The 21,063-nt window shown below is 35.6% G+C and overlaps 2 protein-coding genes across 2 annotated transcripts; both read left to right on the forward strand.

Annotated features, from left to right (window-relative positions):
• Window positions 1-1,882: 1,882 nt before the first annotated feature.
• LOC128220780 (monocarboxylate transporter 9-like) lies at window positions 1,883-12,363 on the forward strand (the record flags this gene model as incomplete). Its single annotated transcript, XM_052929306.1, has 4 exons — window positions 1,883-2,086; window positions 3,181-3,370; window positions 11,386-11,512; window positions 12,295-12,363. Coding segments are annotated over exons 1-4 (480 nt in total), but the record flags the coding sequence as incomplete, so codon positions are not given.
• A 3,308-nt stretch (window positions 12,364-15,671) lies between these two features.
• Window positions 15,672-19,817, forward strand: LOC128219354 (uncharacterized). Its single transcript, XM_052927161.1, has 5 exons — window positions 15,672-15,784; window positions 16,426-16,543; window positions 17,733-17,855; window positions 18,662-18,803; window positions 19,678-19,817. The coding sequence occupies exons 1-5, from the start codon at window positions 15,672-15,674 to the stop codon at window positions 19,815-19,817; spliced, it is 636 nt and encodes a 211-aa protein (XP_052783121.1).
• Window positions 19,818-21,063: the final 1,246 nt, after the last annotated feature.

A 21,063-nucleotide genomic window follows, 5' to 3' on the forward strand; every position in this document is an offset into this window, starting at 1 on the left:
GTATATATATAGTTGCATATACTCTATATATACATGTAGTTGCATATAGTATATATAGTTGCATATACTCTATATATACATGTAGTTGCATATTTAATATATAGTTGCATATACTCTATATATACGTGTAGTTGCATATAGTATATATAGTTGCATATACTCTATATATACGTGAAGTTGCATATAGTATATATAGTTGCATATACTCTAAATATACATGTAGTTGCATATAGTATATATATATAGTTTTATATACTCTATATATACACGTAGTTGCATATAGTATATATATAGTTGCATATACTCTATATATACGTGTAGTTGCATATAGTATATATAGTTGCATATACTCTATATATACGTGTAGTTGCATATAGTATATATAGTTGCATATACTCTATATATACGTGTAGTTGCATATAATATATATAGTTGCATATACTCTATATATACATGTAGTTGCATATAGTATATATAGTTGCATATACTCTATATATACGTGTAGTTGCATATAGTATATATAGTTGCATATACTCTATATATACGTGTAGTTGCATATAGTCTATATTTACGTGTACTTGCATATAGTATATATAGTTGCATATACTCTATATATACGTGTAGTTGCATATAGTATATATAGTTACATATACTCTATATGTACGTGTAGTTGCATATAGTATATATAGTTACATATACTCTATATATACGTGTAGTTGCATATAGTATATATAGTTACATATACTCTATATATACGTGTAGTTGCATATAGTATATATAGTTGCATATACTCTATATATACATGTAGTTGCATATAGTATATATAGTTGCATATACTCTATATATACATGTAGTTGCATATAGTATATATAGTTGCATATACTCTATATATACATGTAGTTGCATATAGTATATATAGTTGCATATCAGTCAAATTTAACAACAAGGCTATCTTGCTAGACTAGTGTCAGTAGTTAAAGGCAGCATATACATACAACAAAAATTACATACTTTGTTTGATAACTGAATTTTTAAAATTATAGTGTATTTATTTTTTTCACAGGGTCTATGACCTTCTGGATATTCTGTAAATAAATTCTGAACTTGTAATAAAATCTAAAGTATTAAAGTTAAGTAAAAATCCATTAAATTATTACATTCCTATTGAAAAAAAACAAACTATTCGTACGTGCAGTTTGTGTTGACAAACACTGTCCACTTCCTGTTGCATTGATACGCTACACGTATTGATTAGATAGTTGATGATAACTGCAAGGTTGCAAAACCTTTAACAAGTGCAGGCGCGTAGCTGCCTATACGCGAGTACGCAGCTGATTCCACATAAATCTGCCAAAAAAAGAACAAACAAAAAACAGCCAAAGTTGCAGTATGCGTAGCTGCCTATATGCGAGTACGCGGCTGATTCCACATAAATCTGCCAAAAAAAGAACAAACAAAAAACAGCCAAAGTTGCAGTATGCGAAGCTGCATATACGCGAGTACGTGGCTTAGTCCACATGATTCTGACAAAAAAACAAACAAACATAAAAAAACAGCCAAAGTTGCAGTATGCGAAGCTGCATATACGCGAGCACGTGGCTTAGTCCACATGATTCTGACAAAAAAACAAACAAACATAAAAAAACAGCCAAAGTTGCAGTATGCGTACTGTACTACATGATCCTAAAACTGCTCATTTTTCAGTACTAAATAAAGCACATCAGAACGCCCAGAATGCACCAAATTGCACAATGGTTTTCATTTTTTTCCGAGGGGGGCATACCCCAAAACCTCGTAACACAATTATGAATCCACATGAATAGAGGTCAAGCTACGCCCCTGACCATTGAATGTTCATGCGAAATCGTATGCGTTTGTTATTAAAGCGCACACAATTATTTGTCCATAACGTAAAAATAAACTTTGAGAAATAAACATTATATGAAATAAAAAGTGGGGAAATAAATAAAGGCGAACGTGAGCTAAATTAAAATGTTTGAAAGTATGACGTACACGGCTCGACGGAATATTGTTATTTTCGGAGGCTTCCTTATACACCTTTGTCTAGGAAGTTTTTATGCATTCGGTAAGTCTTTTCTACCAAGTTTACGCATGTGCAACAAGAACTCGTGTATTGTTAACCCTTTCCATATCCCCTTTTCCCTATATCCCAGCGCTTCTTTCAAATTTGTTACGCCAATTAACCAGACAAATCAACATAAAGAGCATGTCTATCATTAACAGCAGTTAAAAAAACTTAAAATTGTATCTGCAGGCAATAACAGACCTGATCTGAATAAGACAAGGAATATCGAGCACTTTCGTCAAATTGTGCTGCCGTAGGCCCCGATGTAACTATGTATGTTTTGACAAGAACAAATCAGTTTGTAATCAATAACAAATACATGTACCCTTGAATTCGTACCGCTCCCGCTTTCCCTACCCAAAGGTAATTTCCAGGCAATATCATTCCATACAATGTTATGTTTGACCGATGGGTTCGGACAATCAACACAAGTCACCCGATGCTTATCAACGATCCCACCCTTCGTTCACCCCAATATTCCATACAGCTATTTCCCTAAAAGGGCAGCCAAGATGTCTGCCTTCAATACATGGATTTCATTAAAATAAGTTTTCTTAACTGTTTATTTTACACGTTTTTATAGAGTATTTTAACAAGTTCCATTAACTAACGTTGTTAAAATGAATTAATATATATATATATTAATAAAATGAAAGAACAAAAAATTGTTTGAAGGAAGTCACGTGAAATCGACCATCGTCACGTGAAATGCGTGACAGCAGTGATTATTGTACAGTTAAAGACCTAGTTTTAAGAATGTTTGGCATGACAATCCCCTGCTGTGCATCTCCTGCTAATTGCACTGATGTCACAGTAAGGGCCAATTTCCTGTTTATTTGTTTATTGGTTCAGGGCCATTTAGGGTTCATTTCTTTAATAAAACCTCCAAAACTGCAGAGCAAGGTATTCAGTTCGGAGATCTGATAAGACAATTAGGCAATTAGATTATGATCAATACACAGCGTTTATGTACAATACACGGTTAGAGGGGTGGGGTAACTTATAGAAGGATTAAACTAGGCCTTTAAAGCAAGAAATCGCTGTGATGAGCTTGTCTAATTCCTTGTCCTAATTTTTTAAACATGATTTGCAAGGCAATATCAGCCCTTACATCATGTCTTACCTGCGAAACCGGACACAAGAGACTTGGCTAGTAAACACCCAGAACTCGTGGATCATGAACGCAGCCGCCATTTCCGCGCCAATAGGATCCATCACTGGAAGCTACATAGAACGGAACCACGGCGTGAGAATCGCTGTTGGAATTGGGTGTGTGCTGTTTTGGTAAGGGCTGTTTTGGTTTGGTGGTCAATCATAAATCATAAATGTATGTACGTGTATTTAATCAATGGTATTATACTGTATGATCTCTTTCCTGGTAATTTGAAAGGTTAAACTAAGCTACTGTTAAGATACTGGAGGGATTACACAGAGATCACGTAGCTATACTGATAAGGCAAATCAATCTATAAAATTCACACCAAATATTTAAAGATGCACTCTTACTCACAAATAAGATTTACCTCAATTAATAATATTGTTTTAAAATTCCAAAAAGGATTAATAAATGTCGAAAAGAATGGTTCTTATGAAGGATACCGAGTTGAATTTGAAAGAAATTAGCATAAAACACGGTATTTCTACATTATAAAACTAAAGTAGACTACAATATCTGTTAGCGTTCACCAAACATTTAATATTTTTGCGTTTTCTGCTTTTATACGGTTACAATCTTGTTATCAGTAATTAATATTTTCCATCTATGCATTTTTAGTAAGTAGTTAAAGAGTCATCAGTCAAAATTGATGTTTGTTATACATGTGCATGTATTGATTTTGAATAAGAGTGCCACTTTAAAGTCCACACCAACATATTTAATATAAGCGAATGAACTCACCCCATATACAGAGAAGGGTGGGGAGGTATGATATTCTTCCAGAAGTTTTCATATTTCTTTGTCGATAAGCATCGTTTAACCCTTCAATTGTGTCTCCCGTATAACTCCTTGATGGAATACACAGAAGTTTAGAGTAGTTAATGTGTAAAATATTGTACTACAGGTCATTTTCGTGAGTTGTTTTATTCTAAGACTTGGAAAAAAAGATGATTATAAAAACGCAGAAATGTTTAATTATGTTTATCACTTTTGCATGTGCTTTAATCATGTCTAAAGGTTAACTCAGTTAATATTTTGAGTAAACGTACTCCGTACATCAAATCCTCACTAAACCGGAATCCTCACTAAACCGGAAATTTTGCCCAGTCCGGACCTTGTCCGGTTTAGTGAGTTTCTACTGTATATGCTAAACAAAACAAAACAGCACTATATGGCTTTTATTCTAGATTACATAACATGCAAGGCACAATTCAATGGAAATGACAACAAAGCACATAAAATGTATTGTTCTCCACTTGTAAATTCTAATTGTTTTGAAATAATTGCAGCAACTTTTCAGCATATGAATGATCACTTTTTGTAGCGGTTCATTATGAAACCGTGCAAATGATGAGGCAGAACTCAATAGCTACAGAAACAAGCTCAGTAGCAAAAAGTTTAAACATAAACCCAGTTTAGTGGCACTGGGCAAACGCCAAAGACATAGAACACAAAATCACAGACAAGAAACATAGAAGAACAGCACAAAATTCCACAAACAGCACAATGCATACATACTACATATATATTATATTATAATTGTTAGGTACCGCCTTGGAACGGTCAGTAAAATGTAAATTTACTGGGTGTTTAAACCAGTTTGTGTGCACAAACCTCACTCTTATCCCAACAATCCTTAATAAATGTAAAACATGCTGTATCAATGATTGACTTCAGTGTTAAACCTCTTTGTTTTGCAATGCTAGTGAATGCAGCCCGTACATAATTGTTAACCAGGTTTTCAACGAAAACCGGGTTATTAGAATGAGGTTGTCGTTGGGCGGGCGGGCTGGCGGGCGGGCGGGCGGTCGTCAAACATTGGTTTCTGTTCACTAACTTTATTTAGCATTGATAGATATTGATGAAGCTTGGTGTGTAGGTAGCTTATGAGAAGAGCTAGCTTGGGATTAGTTTTGTGGGGGTGGGGCTAAGGTCAAAGTCACTGTTACTAAAAATAGAAAAATGGTTTCTGTCCAATAACTTTAGTTAGCATTGATAGATATTGACGAAACTTGGTGTGTAAGTTGCTTATGTGAAGAGCTAGCTTGGGATTGCTTTTGAGTGGGGAGGGGCTAAGGTCAAGGTCACTATTACTTAAAATAGAAAAATGGTCAAGGTCACTGTTACTTAAAATAGAAAAATGGTTTCTGCCCAATAACTTTAGTTAGCATTGACAGATATTGATGAAACTTGGTGTGTAGGTAGCTTATGTGAAGATCTAGCTTGGGATTGCTTTTGAGGGGGTGGGGCTAAGGTCAAGGTCGCCTGTTACTAAAAATAGAAAAATGGTTTCTGCCCAATAACTTTAGTTAGGATTGATAGATATTGACGAAAGTTGGTTTGTAGGTAGCTTATGTGAAGAGCTAGCTTGGGATTGCTATTGAGGGGGGGGGGGAGGGCTAAGGTCAAGGTCACTGTTACTTAAAATAGAAAAATGGTTTCTGCCCAATAACTTTAGTTAGCATTGATATATATTGATAATACTTGGTGTGTAGGTAGCTTATGTACAGAGCTAGCTTCGGATTGCTTTTGAGGGGGGAGGGGCTAAAGTCAAGGTCACTATTACTTAAAATAGAAAAATGGTTTCTGCCCAATAACGTAAGTTAGCATTGATAGATATTGATGAAACTTGGTGTGTAGGTAGCTCATGTGAAGAGCTAGCTTGGAATTGCTTTTGAGTGGGGAGGGGCTAAGGTCAAGGTCACAATTAGGCCTAAAAAAATTGTTTGGTTAGGGTCAACCTTTTCAAAAACAGGTAGGGTAGGTAGGCTTTTTTATTTATTTATTAGGCTTTATATAAGAATGTAATTTTTATCATTGGATAATGGTGTTAAAGTTATCTTCTGTATTAGCATTTAAGGTGTTCAACTACAAAGTGAAAAGCAATTAAAAAAAAAGATTTTTTTTTTTTTTTTTTTACTTTTTCATTTTTTTTTCAAATTGACTTTAAAAACGGTAGGGTCGGCGCCTATTCTGTAGACAGGGTCGGGTAACCCGAACCAAATGTATTTTTTTTTAGGCCTTGCTGAAAATAGAAAAATGGTTTCCGCCCAATAACTTTAGTTAGGATTGACAGATATTGATGAAACTTGGTGTGTAGGTAGCATGTGAAGAGCTAGCTTGGGATTGTTTTTGAGTGGGGAGGGGCTACGGTCAATGTCACTGTTACTTGAAATAGAAAAATGTTTTTTGCTAAATAACTTTTGATAGTATTGATATATATTGATTAAACTTGGTGTGTGGGTAGCTTATGTAAAGAGCTCGCTTGGGATTGCTTTTGAGGGGGGTGGGGCTAAGGTCTTGGTCACTGTTACTAAAAAATTAAAAATGGTTTCTGCCCAATAACTTTAGTTAGGATTGATAGATATTGACGAAATTTTGTGTGTAGGTACTAGTAGCTTATGTGAAGAGCAAGCTTGGAATTTCTTTTGAGGGGGTGGGGTCAAGGTCACTGTTACTAAAAATAGAAAAATGGTTTCTGTCCAATAACTTTAGTTAGCATTGATAGATATTGATGAAACTTAGAGCGAAGGTAGCTGATGTAAAGAGCTAGCTTGGGAGGTGGGGTCAAGGTCACTGTTCCTAAAAATAGAAAAAATGTTTTTCTGCCCATCAACTTAGTAAGAATTGATGGATAGTGATGAATCTTAGTGTGAATATAGCTTATATGAAGCTCCAGATTGAACTTGCTCATACAACAAATTAATTGGCTATAATTTCTGATTGCCCATAACAAAAACCTGGTTTCGTCGCATTGCGGCGCTTCTAGTTTTTGTAATGTAATGCCAATCCAGCCTTATTTAAGAATTGCTCTGTACAGCGAGCGATTGTTTCTATTGAAACTCTTTTGTGTAGCTTTTGAAATACTAACCGTGAACCCCGTAATTATTGTATTCTAGATAGATATTCTTTAAACGTCGTCACAATGCAAACTTTATCATTGTTCGGATATGAAAATAGTTAAATTGGAGGAAAGTGATAACCTGGTCTAGATTGTTTTAATAAACGATGTGTCATTATCATTCATCATATGTAAGGATTGACATATATGGGCAGTTAATAATAAAAATAGCACACATAATATCCTTGTCAGCAATGTTTTATCAGAGTGTGAAGATTTAAAGTGACACTCTTATTCCAAATCAATACATACACATGTATAACAAACATCAATATTGGTTGATAAGGCTTTAACTACTTGCTAAATAATGCATTTACGGAAAATATAAATGATTGATAACAGGATTGTAACCGTGTATTGAATAACAGAAAGCGCAAAAATATTAAAAGATTGGTGAATGGTTAAAGCTTAACATTGGTCTACTATAGTCTTATTAGAAAGAAATACCGAGTTTTATCCTCATTTCTTTCAAACAATATTATTAGTTGTGGTAAATCTTAATTGGTAATAAGGGTGCATCTTTAATGTTTTGCAATTCAGTTCAGGGATAAGCGACCTCAGTTCAAATATACATTTCATTTGTTAACTACATGTGAACTAGCAAAAATGTCCCCCTTTGCACATAGTTAAAACTGATTAACTGCCGATAGTGCAATATAGATGGCTGAATATTTCATTGATTTAAATGCTGGTTAGAAATGTAATAAAAGTAATCCTAGTAGGTGCTAATGGATCAACATGTCGTTGAGAACTAAAGAAAACCATTTGTTGAGAAATATGCTTATGTCTTTTATGTAGATTTTCGCCACAAACATAAAATTACACCATTAGTATCTGCAGTTAAATTTGTTTCCTTAAATATCCATGATACTATAGGAACGCTGCCAGTTTCATAATTTTCAATGGATGCCGGGCATCTGGATTGTTGTGTCATTCTGAGAATTCGCCGTGCTGTCGTAAGTTGCATGTATGGTTTCAATAGAATTCCCAACTTTTTTGGCCACTAGTTATTTGTTTTCCAAATTGGAGCCAGTAGAACCGCTTCCCCGACATACATTTTCAGTTTCTGCAGCTCTTTGAGAATGAGACTGGAAAGGAAAACAGTAGAAGCAACGATCTTTCTATTTCAATGAGAGAGCATCAATTGCAAAGCATCAGCGTCGGGATATCTTGAGACGTATTTGTATTACTCTATTTTGTAATCGTTCTTTGCAATGAAGAAAATACAATATACAAGATACAAGTATCTTTATTTAAAGTGGGGTATATGCTTACAAGAAACATCAGCTCAATAAGCTATTTTCCCAAATAAAAATATTACTTATAAATTAACCTGGTTTGGAAGATTTTAAACCATGTCAATAACATCAGTGCCAATCTATTTATATTGGATTGGATTTTTTGCTGTTCAGTGTCCGAAAACTTTAAACGTTTGTGAACACTGGATTGTAATGGATATCGATTGAGTTCTTATGAATTCCCATAAACATTTTTAAAAATCCAATTATTGTTCGTTGTCTTAGTCCAGTTGTTAATTAATATCCTAGTTTTTCTTGCTTTGAAATTGTCAATGTTTTTGTCAATGTATATTGAAAATTTAAATTTTATTTTGATCGAAATGTACTTATAACACTTGGTCCAGTGTTGGCTAACTCCGAGGAAATTGCTGTTTTGGATATTGCTTTCGAAAGCTGTTGGCAGCATTTCCTGATATTTTCGAAGCATGTGCGGCATGATATTGTTGTTTGTTTTGATACATGGGGTTTCTTGTTGTATTGGTTAAGGTTGGGCAACTGTTTATTGCCATGGCGTTTCTCTAAAAAGGAGTCGCTTAGTTAGAGAACTAAACTGACCTGTGTGGCATTCAGTGTCTTTACTTTTTCAGTAAATTCTTCCCCGAACAGTCTCTTTCCGCTGATGTTATTTTCCGAGTCGCACAACGTTCAGAAATTTCAAACCAGTTCTTTTTCAATTATATATTTCCTTTGGCCGTTCCAAATGTTTATTTTGTTTGCCATTATCTTAAAAGTTTACCCCTTCATACTCGGCCACTTGTTGAGTAACTATATGTTTGTCGTTCTGGATTGCATACATGGCTTGATTAATCATAAAATTCTGATTTTGCTTTTTGGCGTCTTCAATTTTTGTGGTATTTTTAATTGCTCATACATCATAATTTCAACCAGTGGTTCCTGTAAGTTGTTGTTGCTTCCCGGTCCTTTATTCTTTTCGAATACATTTTTCATTTGTCCTTGACGATCTCAATGCTTTGTTTACTGTTTTAGCAACCTTTTCACTGACTTATTCACCGGTATTCGAATCCCCAGTAAAGCATTGTTCGACTTTATGTTAAAGCTGCACTCTCACAGATTTACCAGTTTTACAACTTTTTTATTTTTTGTCTTGAAAAGAGCAAATTTTTGCGTAAATATCTGCCAACCAATGATATAATGCTGCTGACAAAACATCAGATAGCAAATTTTTAACGTCACTAACGGTTTAAGAAATAGGCATAAAACATCAATTTTTGAACATGTATATAAAAATCTGCGTTCTAATTTTTTGTCATCTGTCTTATATAACTGCCTTCCATGGATTTTCGCAAAAATTGGCTCGTTCCAAGACAAAAAATAAAAAGTTGTCAAAACGTTCAATCTGTGAGAGCGCAGCTTTAAAAGCCAGCAGTTGACTCTTAGGTTACTCGGGTTGGAATGTCAATCTGTTGATCGATCTCATCAACGTTCCATATGTCATGTATACTATTGTCGCAATCGATCATCACACACTTCCTTTTTGTTGTTGTTTCCTTACAACTTGTTACACCTTAATTCCTTTTTCGTTTTAGTTCATTAACTTTTTTTTTTAAATCGTTTTTCAAATTGCAGTGTTTGTGCTACAAATCTTCAAATTGATAATTGAAAGGTTTGCAAAAGTTCCCCTTTTCGGATAAATTTGTTCAGATTAAAGGCCTCTTAACTTTCGAAAGCTTCCCACTATTCATTGGGCACCTGGCCCTTCTGTTTTTCATTTTCCATGTTCCCTCTCCTAAAGTAAATATAAAATACACATATTTAAGAAACTATTTCATAAATTTAAATGATTCACATTTTACATATATTATAAAAATAGGTTTGGCATGGCATTCTACGATACTTTTCAACTTTTTCAAACACTAAGGCTTGGTTGATAATAAATGGAAACCCCTGATCCGTCATCTCTGTGTATCCCATCCAGGATTTATACGGGAGACAACACTTGATTAATGTGCACACGTAAGTATTTCATGCACTATCTGCTCTTTACTTTGTCAAACTATTAATCAAATTCTATACCATCAAATTACCTAGATTATGCTTCCATCTGCGCTTTTCGTGTGTTGTAAGAATTCACATAAGAATGAGTGGAAACTTCTGATTACTTGATGCTATTTTATTTTATAAATGTAACTTGTATAAGGACCAATCGGTATGGCTCCGATCCCATGGTCCTGACAATTAAAAGAAAATGCCTGAAAATTAAAATAAAATAAGTGCTTTACATGTATTCTTGAACCTGCTGTTTTACCGTAAGCATTATTAAAGTCAATTTCCAATCCCGCTGTGACAACTATCAAAATATATAGCCATTATCGAACAAAAATGCGGTTATCAAATATACCAAGCTATTTTGCCGCTTATTTTTCTTCTCTGCCGTTTATTTTCACAGCTAGGCAGTGTTGGCGTATTTCGTCATTCAGAAGTCGCTGTACTTAAGTTGCGGTGACGGAGTTTTACAAGCGTGTATTCCGTTTAGTTTATCCCTTCTGTTTATTACTGCATTGGTGTGACGAAGACGTAATTCGCCATTCAAAATTCGCTGTACACAAATGAGGGCTGGCTTAGTTTAACAATCATGCAATGAAAACTACAGGGACAAGCCTAGTAGCCAAAGTTAAAAATCAAGCCCTGTTAAGAGGCAGAATTTTAGCGACCGAACTACACTGAACATGGTACATAATACCGTACAAATACCACGTACACGAAAAAGTCACAAATACAAACAAGAGAAGAAGACCAATCATATATAAAAATAGCTTGACCGATAAATGATGGGATAACCGTTTTGAACGGTCAGTTGAACACGAGTTCATTGGAAAACGAGTCTACTAGTGGCTTAAAAATGTTTGTATGGCAATAATCTTACACTTGTCTCAACATTTATCAAGCCATTCCACCGATTAGTTTCTCTGTCTTGTGTCTTCAGCTCTGGTGTACTGCTGACGTATTTCGCAATCCAGCGGTCGCTGTACATAGTGGCTCTCACATACGGGTTCATTACCAACTTGGGAACCTTTATGGCGTATGGACCTCCGGTACAGAACGCTGCTAAGGTTCGTAAACATTCGGGTTTGTTAAACTTTGTAATTATCTGCCACTTTCCATTTGACCTCGCCATGATGCCATATGACCTAAATTTGTGCAAACATATCATTAGTGGCATTATATAAGAGTGACTGCCATTCTTAGTCAAGTACAGAAAGTAGAGGAGTGAATGAAGCGGAATGAGGTACACCGTGGTCTGGGTGTGGCAAATGTTGAACGCCCAACTATCAGCACTTGAAACGAACGCTCAACCACTAGGCTGTAGGAACCAACATTCGAATCTTCAAATAACCTTCATTCACATAACCTTCAAATAATGTCCTTTACAGTGAATAATTGTGAGTTTTCGCTCATGGTTTGTTCGGTATAAGTGTATTCAGCGTCGTCAATTTTGGTTGTGTAGAAATTTGTTGGCTATGACTTAATGTTCATGTACAGTAAGACACAAAATAAATTAAAGATTTAATAGAAACTAAACACGGTCGAGCTTTGGCGTGCACTCCGCTTGCCCATGCTATCTATCAGATACAGTACCAGGCTTCAGGATGCTGGTGTGTATGTTTGCCACACCTAATGTGGCTTAAATGTTGGGGATTTATTTGTTATTTAGATATGTAGGTAAATATATGTTGTAAATCTGACCGACAGCCTTTGTCTTTTCTTTACATATCATGATTCATTTTTTCATAATTTCGTTTGGAGACTTTAAAAAATATGAATTGTAAATTTCGCAGAAGCTGTTTCCAAGCCCTAAACTTCGTATATCCCTTTGTTGCTTGATTTCTTGCAGTGGATGCCCGCCCGTCCAGCACTCGCCGTTGGATTGATTGTGGGCGGGTTTGGGCTCGGGGCGTTTGTGTTTAATCTAATTATAACATACTACATTAACCCCGACAACATACAGATCAACGACAACGAGTGAGTATTTTCACGATGCATGTACAAGAAGTTCGTTGACTTTTTTCATATTTATTTTGTTGTGTAGATTTTAAGCAAGGCATTATTCTACTTAGACACATTTTTTTTTCATTTTAGTAAATCAACCTCCATTTTTGATGCCTCAATGTGGCGAAAGTCAAAATGATTGTTCAATAAGTTGTATCACTTTGTTGATAATACAGCTTCAAATTGTTTATAAAGAAAATAAATTACTATTGTTGTTTCCTAGTATGGAATAATACTAAGCATATTAAAGCATTCAATTCTGTAATTATGCAGAAATAACATTAAAAAGTGCAAAACGTGTTGACGAGATTCCTTTTGTAGCACAGAACCTTATTTCAATCACTTCTTTCTCTGAGATTTTTTTATCAGGAATGGATCTCCTTCTGGCTGTTGAGAATGTATATATAACGTAAATATATATTGAAAGAAAAAGTGTGAGCTTAGCTTCCTTTTATAGGAGACATTAGATGTTTCGAAAAATTGGGGCCTGGCATAAAACTGATATATCACATACATAATGCATGGACAAAATATGGTTGATAAATAATATTCATGCATGATTTAACATCATCACATCGTTATGTGTCGTACGCCGTCCCAGCGTTTTATGCCCATCTTACAAAAACATAGTGCAAATTATGTCCGTGAAGTTGGCAGCCCAACAGACTGGCAGCGTACATTAGCAGACTGGCAGCGTGGTAGCCTGGCAGCGTGAAGTCAGCAGCACATCAGACTGACAAATTTAGTATTTTGCTCAATCTAGCTGATAACGGACGTGGCAGTGATTGTACTAGCCAAGCTTGATTTAAATACTTCATAAAGTTAAAAATAAATATCAAAAGAAGTCCTTCGACTTCTTGAAAATCCCTAGCATTTTCTTTTAATAGTAACAATTACACTTGAAATTCACATCTGGTTACTTCTACATAGTTCTTTTTTTCTTCTGAAACACACTTATAGGCATTAGAAGACAATGCAGACAGGGCGATATTCTTCAGTTACAAAATACCGAAACAATACACTAGTCAGCAGAAAGAACCCCTAGCACGCCAAGAAATAATCGCAAAATGTTGGTCTCGTCTATTATATTAAAAAGATAGAACAGTAAATCGTATTGAAAAGTAGTTTGATTTTTATCATTTTTCTGAAAATGTATTTCATGTATTTATCGATGCACTATTACTCCCATTAAGAGTTAACATATTTAATACAATTGTTTTAATATACTCAAAAGGATGAACAAATGAAAATAATGATGATTATGAAAGATACCTAGTTTAATTTAAAAGAAATGTGCAGAACACCTGGTATTGCTACCTTATGAGACCATAGTAAATCGCAGGAAATCTTTAAGCATTCACCAATCATTTAATATGATTGCGTTTTAAGCTATTAAATCCACAGTTATAATATTGTTAACAGTAATTAACGTTTCCCATGAATGTATTATTTAGTAAGTAGTTGAGGGTGTATCACTCAAAATTTATGTTTGTTTTACATGTGTATGTATTGATTTTAAATAAGAGTGTAATTTTAAATGAATTAAGACATCTGAGCCTTTCTACAGCTACTTCACTGACCAGGCTTTGCTGGACCGGGTACCACGCGTGTTCTTCCTGCTTGCCGGCATCTACATCGCACTGCAAGTCATTGGAGTGTTTCTTACGGCACCAGTTCCGCCGGAAAACGAGCACGTACGGTGATATGTCTAAATATGATATCAATTGAAGGCCATATTGAAGAGAACACCTTTCGTATTTGTATAAATTACCTTCAGACTAGGTGACGTGTAATTAAATGTCAGGATCCATGTTTACGAAAATCTTTAAACCAAGCCTAGGAGAATCATTCTTAATACAATATATTACAAATGCCCTGACCGGGACTCGAACCCACAACCCGTGCAATGGACTCGCTTTACAATGAAACGACGACGATCTGTCCGACTGACTTAGCCGAACAGTCACCTAAAATAGCTTTACCAAAGCATATAAAGTTGATGTCCTACGTCTAGAATGAGAAGACGGGACATTGTTTTGCAAGATTGTATTACGTCTAATTCTGATAATTCTCAATGTGGAAGAGTCTTTGCTTTTTAAACCGCCCGGAACAGGAGAACCTTTTTGATATACTAGTACTTAGAAATGCGCCTACCAGGACTTGAACCCCCAACCCATGCAATGAACGCGCCTACAAGTGAGCCACATTGGTCCTACCGACTGAACTAGCCTGTTGCCCCTTCTCCGACCGCCCCAAATATATTGTTATTAATGTCCAAACTAACGCATATATTGTTGACGTGGTTCCCGCTTAACGCGAAAGACGGGAAATTAACAAATCATTATATATTACATTTATCTTTTCAGAAATCGGTTGATTACTTACGAAACTTTGGAATATTAATAAACGCATAAATTGTAACCATCATTAGTTTGCTAAACTATTTCATACAATAAAAAAAGGCGTTTAAGTTTTGAAAATCTGAAATTAGGTAAAAATCGGCCAAGAAAGTTATATACAGCGTTGATGGGACACCAATCTCATTAAAATCAGATCCCTAATACACGCCTCACGACGTTACGCTATGTGCATAACGTAATGAAATTAAGTGAACGTCACGATATGATTTTAATGAGATTGATGGGACACCGACTTTAAAGGGGCTAGACACCAGCTGATACAATTGCAAGAAAAACAGAGACATTTTTCAAAAACTAATATTAAATTGATATCGGTCTCTACAACTCATTTGACCTCACTTACTGATGAATCACATCAGTTACGACACATGCGTCTTTGGCAGTTTTTGCGTATTTTTTCCAAAACGACATTTACAGGTTTTGTCTACCACTTAAAGCCAAGTTAATTGAAAAAATCGTCGGTACATATAACTGTACTAGTTATGTGGCTTACACATGCTAAATATACACACTGTTATCTGGGAAACCATTATGCATTTATATTTTTTAAATGGGATAACTCAGTTGAGACAGCGACAAAATATTTATTTTTTTAAATCATGTAAAGTTATGTGTTATCGGTCCCATGCTTATATTGTAAATTCTAGGCTAAGTCTGTGGAAAAAATGTATTTGCCGATTTTGGGACCATCTGGTGTCTAGTCCTTTTAAGAAAATATTTTCTATTACGGAGAATACGAGGGCATAATATACCATTCTAAAATACGTGCATATGTGTCTGCCCACAGATACGAGTGTCACAGATGCGGGAAGATCAACCGTCAGGTGCAGTCGACGATGGGGCGGCCTCGTCAGACAGAGCCGATTTTGACGAGTCTGTTAATATCTTTGGCGATGAACATCATAACAATGACCAGTAACGCGTTTTTGGAAAATTAATGCACCAGTCAATTGTAACCTAGGCCTCCAGGTCCGGGAAATAGCGGGGACTTTGACTTTCGGTCCAGCCATACCCGGGTAAAATCCCCGCCCGGCTGGTACACACTGCTGGTAAAATCCCCGCCAAATGCCACCGCACCACAGGAACCCTAGGTTAGTCCCCCCCCCCCCGCTTTTTTGGCGCGAAGACAAATCACCGCATTTACCCGGCACTATGGGGCCACTTGGAACGCAAAACACGACCCATTATCCCGGCTATCCCTGGTATACACCCGTACCTGGGGTAGGGGCCGTGGTTACAATTGACTGGTGCATAACAACATATTTGCGAGATGGTCTCAAATTGTTTTAACGGTGAATGTATTTAATGCTTGCGAGCTTGTGTTTATTCCGACCTGCCAAAAAGTGCAGGTTCGGGATTTTCACTTTTTAGTGTATGTTTTCTTTACCATTTTGGCATTTACTGTTTTTTCATTCGGTGCGATTATGTATATACCAAACATGCGACGGTACTTCACCTCGCAACATATGTTATATCAGCCAGAGGGCATATTTTCGATAGCCAAACTGTTTATAATATCGCTGTCTCCTTCATTGTTTGCTACGTATTCGTTGCAGGGCGCAGACAGTCTGGGGAACCGTGAAAGAGATCTTTGTGAACAAGGACGCGTGGAAGATCCATCTCATCATACTGTTTGTTTATGCGGGAATGCAAGTCGTACATAGCTACTACAAGGTATGTTTTCAGTATCAGATAGCGCCAGATGATTTTGGATTATGGGAATTATCAAATGTGTGAACTCAAATTGAAAAATTAATGGAATATGCATTTGTAGTACAATACATTACACTAAGAATGGTACAATCCCTTGGAGCTATTGAATTTAAAAAGACCAAGAGTAAATTTTGTAAGCCTTTGGCTGGTGTTACATTAATATTTTACCCCGTTGAAAACCAAGTTGAAAACTGGCCCCAAGGCATTTCACGCGGACTATGAGCACTCCGAGATAATGAGAGTAATCTGCCGATAAAGTAAGAATGCTTCTGAGATCAGCGTTCTCGGTTCCATTACGATTGTTCATTGAAAGCAATATAATATGCAACAGTACCATAGCCCATTCGGAACTCCTCGGCCCTTTTTATCGAAAATAACCTCGGATGTATGCCGGTACATTAGTAGAAGTAGTTCGTAAAATTTTGAATTATATCATTAATCTAATGTAGTAGTTAAGCTTATCTTTGTTAATCTAAGTTTAAATTGATTGCCATTGAAGTGTAATATTGCAAACATAATTAAGATAACCTAGAGTTAAGTCATTAACCTTAACTTTAAAATTAAATTACAACGCGATCTACTTGCAGCGAGCTTAAATATACCAATTTCTGAGTATGTAAACCGTCCAAACACATCCGAGGTTGTTTTCGATAAAAATTGGCGAGTAGTTCCCAATGTACCATAGCCAATTTACTATTTGTTATTGTATGCATAAAAAGATAACGAACGGCTTTGTAAATATTTGTTCCAATATTTGTTTATTTCAACCTATATGCTTTTATTTCCAGGTCACAAACTTATTGTTGTATTTTTGATGTTTTATGTATGTTTGTTATTCATGTCGGAAATAGTTCATTGGGCTAATGTTTCTTGTTAACACATACCCGAATTTAAATAAAGATTCCTGTATCTTGTATAGCCCGCTGCATTGGCATATTAGCGGTATATAATGTACAACTAAGTATCATGTCACCACACCCCGGTCCTCTACAATATACATGGACTTTATTGGCACTGCTTGGTCTTGGCATCGAACAAACGTCCACAATACGTACCATCTACTACTTAAATACAACATTTGCATTTCTTTGTAAGTTTAAAACGGTTTGAACCAAACTAAAGGCACGTCTTTTCCGTCAATCTATTGCAGATCTATGGACAAACGTTTATCAAGAACGACACGTATTTGGGTGTAGTTGGCTCCATAGCATCCGTGTTCAACAGTTTTTGTAGACCGCTCTGGGGAGTCGTGTTTGACAAGAAAGGTTTTAAGGTAGGACCATCTTGTGTTGCACCCATTATTATCAACGTTACTGTATAGCTGATTGCATAATCATTTCGGGTTTCCAAGTCCTTGTATAACCCTCTTTTCGTTTATCTTTTTCTTTTAATAATTGATAATGAAAAAAGAAAATCAAACATGCTGCATTATAATTCGGTTATAAAATCAAAAAAGGGCAAATGTACTTCATTTCGTCACCACTGACCATCCCAGTACATGTGAATGGAAATAAATTTAAATCGGAGTATTTCAGCTATGGAACACCTCTAACTGCTCAAACATGTTGACCAAGAAAATATTTGTCATCAACAAAGTGCAGTATTCAAACAGTTTTAATAAGTGCTTATGACATTCAGGGCGATTTTGTTGATACCGAATGAGTTTAAGTTTGGGTTTCGGCGGGTTTCGGCGGTTTGGGAACCAGTTTCAAGACTTTTGCTTGAAGTAACACATATATGGTTCTGTGTACAACTTCAACAACATGATTGAGCTTTTGCATATAGCCAGTATTTCTCATTTTCTTCAAAGTAATGAAACCGCCGATGATCGTTTGCCTGTTTTATCTAAATGGTGTTTCAACACTCGTCTTTGATCACTGTCAAGCCATGTTGTTGTTTCAAAATGAATTAGTTTCCGGATGGATACCGCCTCCAAATGGGGTTTCAATACTTTCAAAAACCAGTTTCGGTTTTTGTACAACAACCAATTAAACTTGTAATCATTTATTTGAAACAAAAACAATACAAAACCATAACTAGTACATAACTAACAAAAACACCCTTACTATCCACATTTAGTTCACCATGACGATCATCTTGGCAATATACGTAACGCTGTCTTGCACCATCATGTATACAGAACAGATCACTGCCCACAACCAGGCCTTCGGGGAGGCCTGCTTCATGATCTGGATATGTGGAATGTACGCCATGTTTGCAGGTACAGGGATACACTTTATGGTTTCATAGTTTGTTCAAATGCATAAAGGCTCTGTGTCCATAAGCATACATCAATGTAATTCATAATATATAATTATATATGCAATTCTGTCGATCCTTGGTAATAACATATATTAATATATGTATAAGTATTTCTGCTAAAAAGGAAACACAAATTGTACATAGACATTTCACATAGACTACAGCTTAATCATAGTGAGGGGACAGTGGTTACAAATATTATTTGAATGTGTTATGTAACATAATCATATGATACAATACGATGACCGTAGTTGTTTCAAGTTATTTCTAAGTATATTGTTCAATAGATGCTAAATATCAGGCTAAAGCTATAACACAGAGTATTTTATTGGCACGATTTATTATACTCAGAGTCATATTGTTACTATATATAAGGCTTAAACTTCAACACAGGGTATGTTATTGTCACTATTTTTCAGGCTTAAACTAAAATACGGATCTTATATTGTCATTTAATATCAGACTCAAACTACACCTCAGATTCTTTTATTGTCACTAAATATCAGGCTAACTGTCAGACACCGCAACACAGAGTATTTTATTGCCTTTATGAATCATACTTAAACTACAGCACATAGTATTTTGTTGCTTTATATCAGGCTAAAATATAACACAGAGTATTTTGTGTCCCTTTAAATCAGGCTAATCAACAGCATAGAGATTTTTTGATACTGTATATCAGGCTAAAAATAACATAGAGTATTGTTGTCACTTTAAATCAGGCTAAACAACAGCACATATTATTTTTGTCACTTTCTATCTTTCGAAATTGAACTTGCGAGAACAAAAGAATAACAAATACGCAAGCTGACACATGCTCTTCTGTTTGTCAGGTCTGTGGTCAGTATGCCCGACTGTCTACAGTAAACTGTTTGGTCCGAACAACATGGCAGTGTGCCTGGGATATCAGTTTCTTGCGCTGGTTTGTATCGTCTCAAACATATGGATTTCCTATTTAAAAAAAGGGCTGTAATTGGATGGCTGCATCTATTGTTGCCATAGATTAACAAAATAATGTAATTGCATCGCTGTAATGTTATGTAACAGTACTTCAACAAGGTAATGTAATTGTATGGCTTCAAAGTATTGTAACTGTACTACAACAAGGTAATGTAATTGCATGGCTGCAATGTATTGTAACTGTACATCAACAAGGTAATGTTATTGTATGGCTGCAATGTATTGTAACTGTACTTCAACAAGGTAATGTAATTGCATGGCTGCAATGTATTGTAACTGTACTTCAACAAGGTAATGTAATTGCATGGCTGCAATGTATTGTAACTGTACATCAACAAAGTAATGTAATTGCATGGCTGCAATGTATTGTAACTGTACATCAACAAGGTAATGTAATTGCATGGCTGCAATGTATTGGCACTGTACATCAACAAGGTAATGTTATTGTATGGCTGCAATGTATTGTAACTGTACATCAACAAGGTAATGTAATTGCATGGCTGCAATGTATTGTAACAGTACATCAACAAGGTAATGTAATTGCATGGCTGCAATGTATTGTAACTGTATATCAACAAGGTAATGTAATTGCATCGCTGCAATGTATTGTAACTGTACTTCCACAAGGTAATGTAATTGCATGGCTGCAATGTATTGTAACTGTACTTCAACAAGGTAATGTAATTGCATGGCTGCAATGTATTGTAACTGTACTACAACAAGGTAATGTTATTGCATGGCTGCAATGTATTGTAACTGTACTTCAACAAGGTAATGTAATTGCATGGCTGCAATGTATTGTAACTGTACTACAACAAGGTAATGTAATTGCATGGCTGCAATGTATTGTAACTGTACTACAACAAGGTAATGTAATTGCATGGCTGCAATGTATTGTAACTGTACATCAACAAGGTAATGTAATAGCATGGCTGCAATGTATTGTAACTGTACATCAACAAGGTAATGTAATTGCATGGCTGCAATGTATTGTAACTGTACATCAACAAGGTAATGTAATTGCATGGCTGCGATGTATTGTAACTGTACATCAACAAGGTAATGTAATTGCATGGCTGCAATGTATTGGCACTGTACTACAACAAGGTAATGTAATTGCATCGCTGCAATGTTATGTAACAGTACTTCAACAAGGTAATGTAATTGCATGGCTGCAATGTATTGTAACTGTACTACAACAAGGTAATGTAATTGCATGGCTGCAATGTATTGTAACTGTACATCAACAAGGTAATGTA

Source organism: Mya arenaria, chromosome 15 (assembly GCF_026914265.1).
Source record: "Mya arenaria isolate MELC-2E11 chromosome 15, ASM2691426v1".
NCBI lineage: Eukaryota > Metazoa > Mollusca > Bivalvia > Myida > Myidae > Mya > Mya arenaria.

Excerpts from the sequence above, each read along its gene's own strand:
- LOC128219354 (XM_052927161.1), top strand. The coding sequence starts at position 15,672 with ATGCGGGAAGATCAACCGTCAGGTGCAGTCGACGATGGGGCGGCCTCG. Across the intron at positions 15,785-16,425 it reads GAACATCATAACAATGACCA|GGCGCAGACAGTCTGGGGAA; the intron begins GTAACGCGTTTT and ends TATTCGTTGCAG. Across the intron at positions 17,856-18,661 it reads TTGACAAGAAAGGTTTTAAG|TTCACCATGACGATCATCTT; the intron begins GTAGGACCATCT and ends ATCCACATTTAG.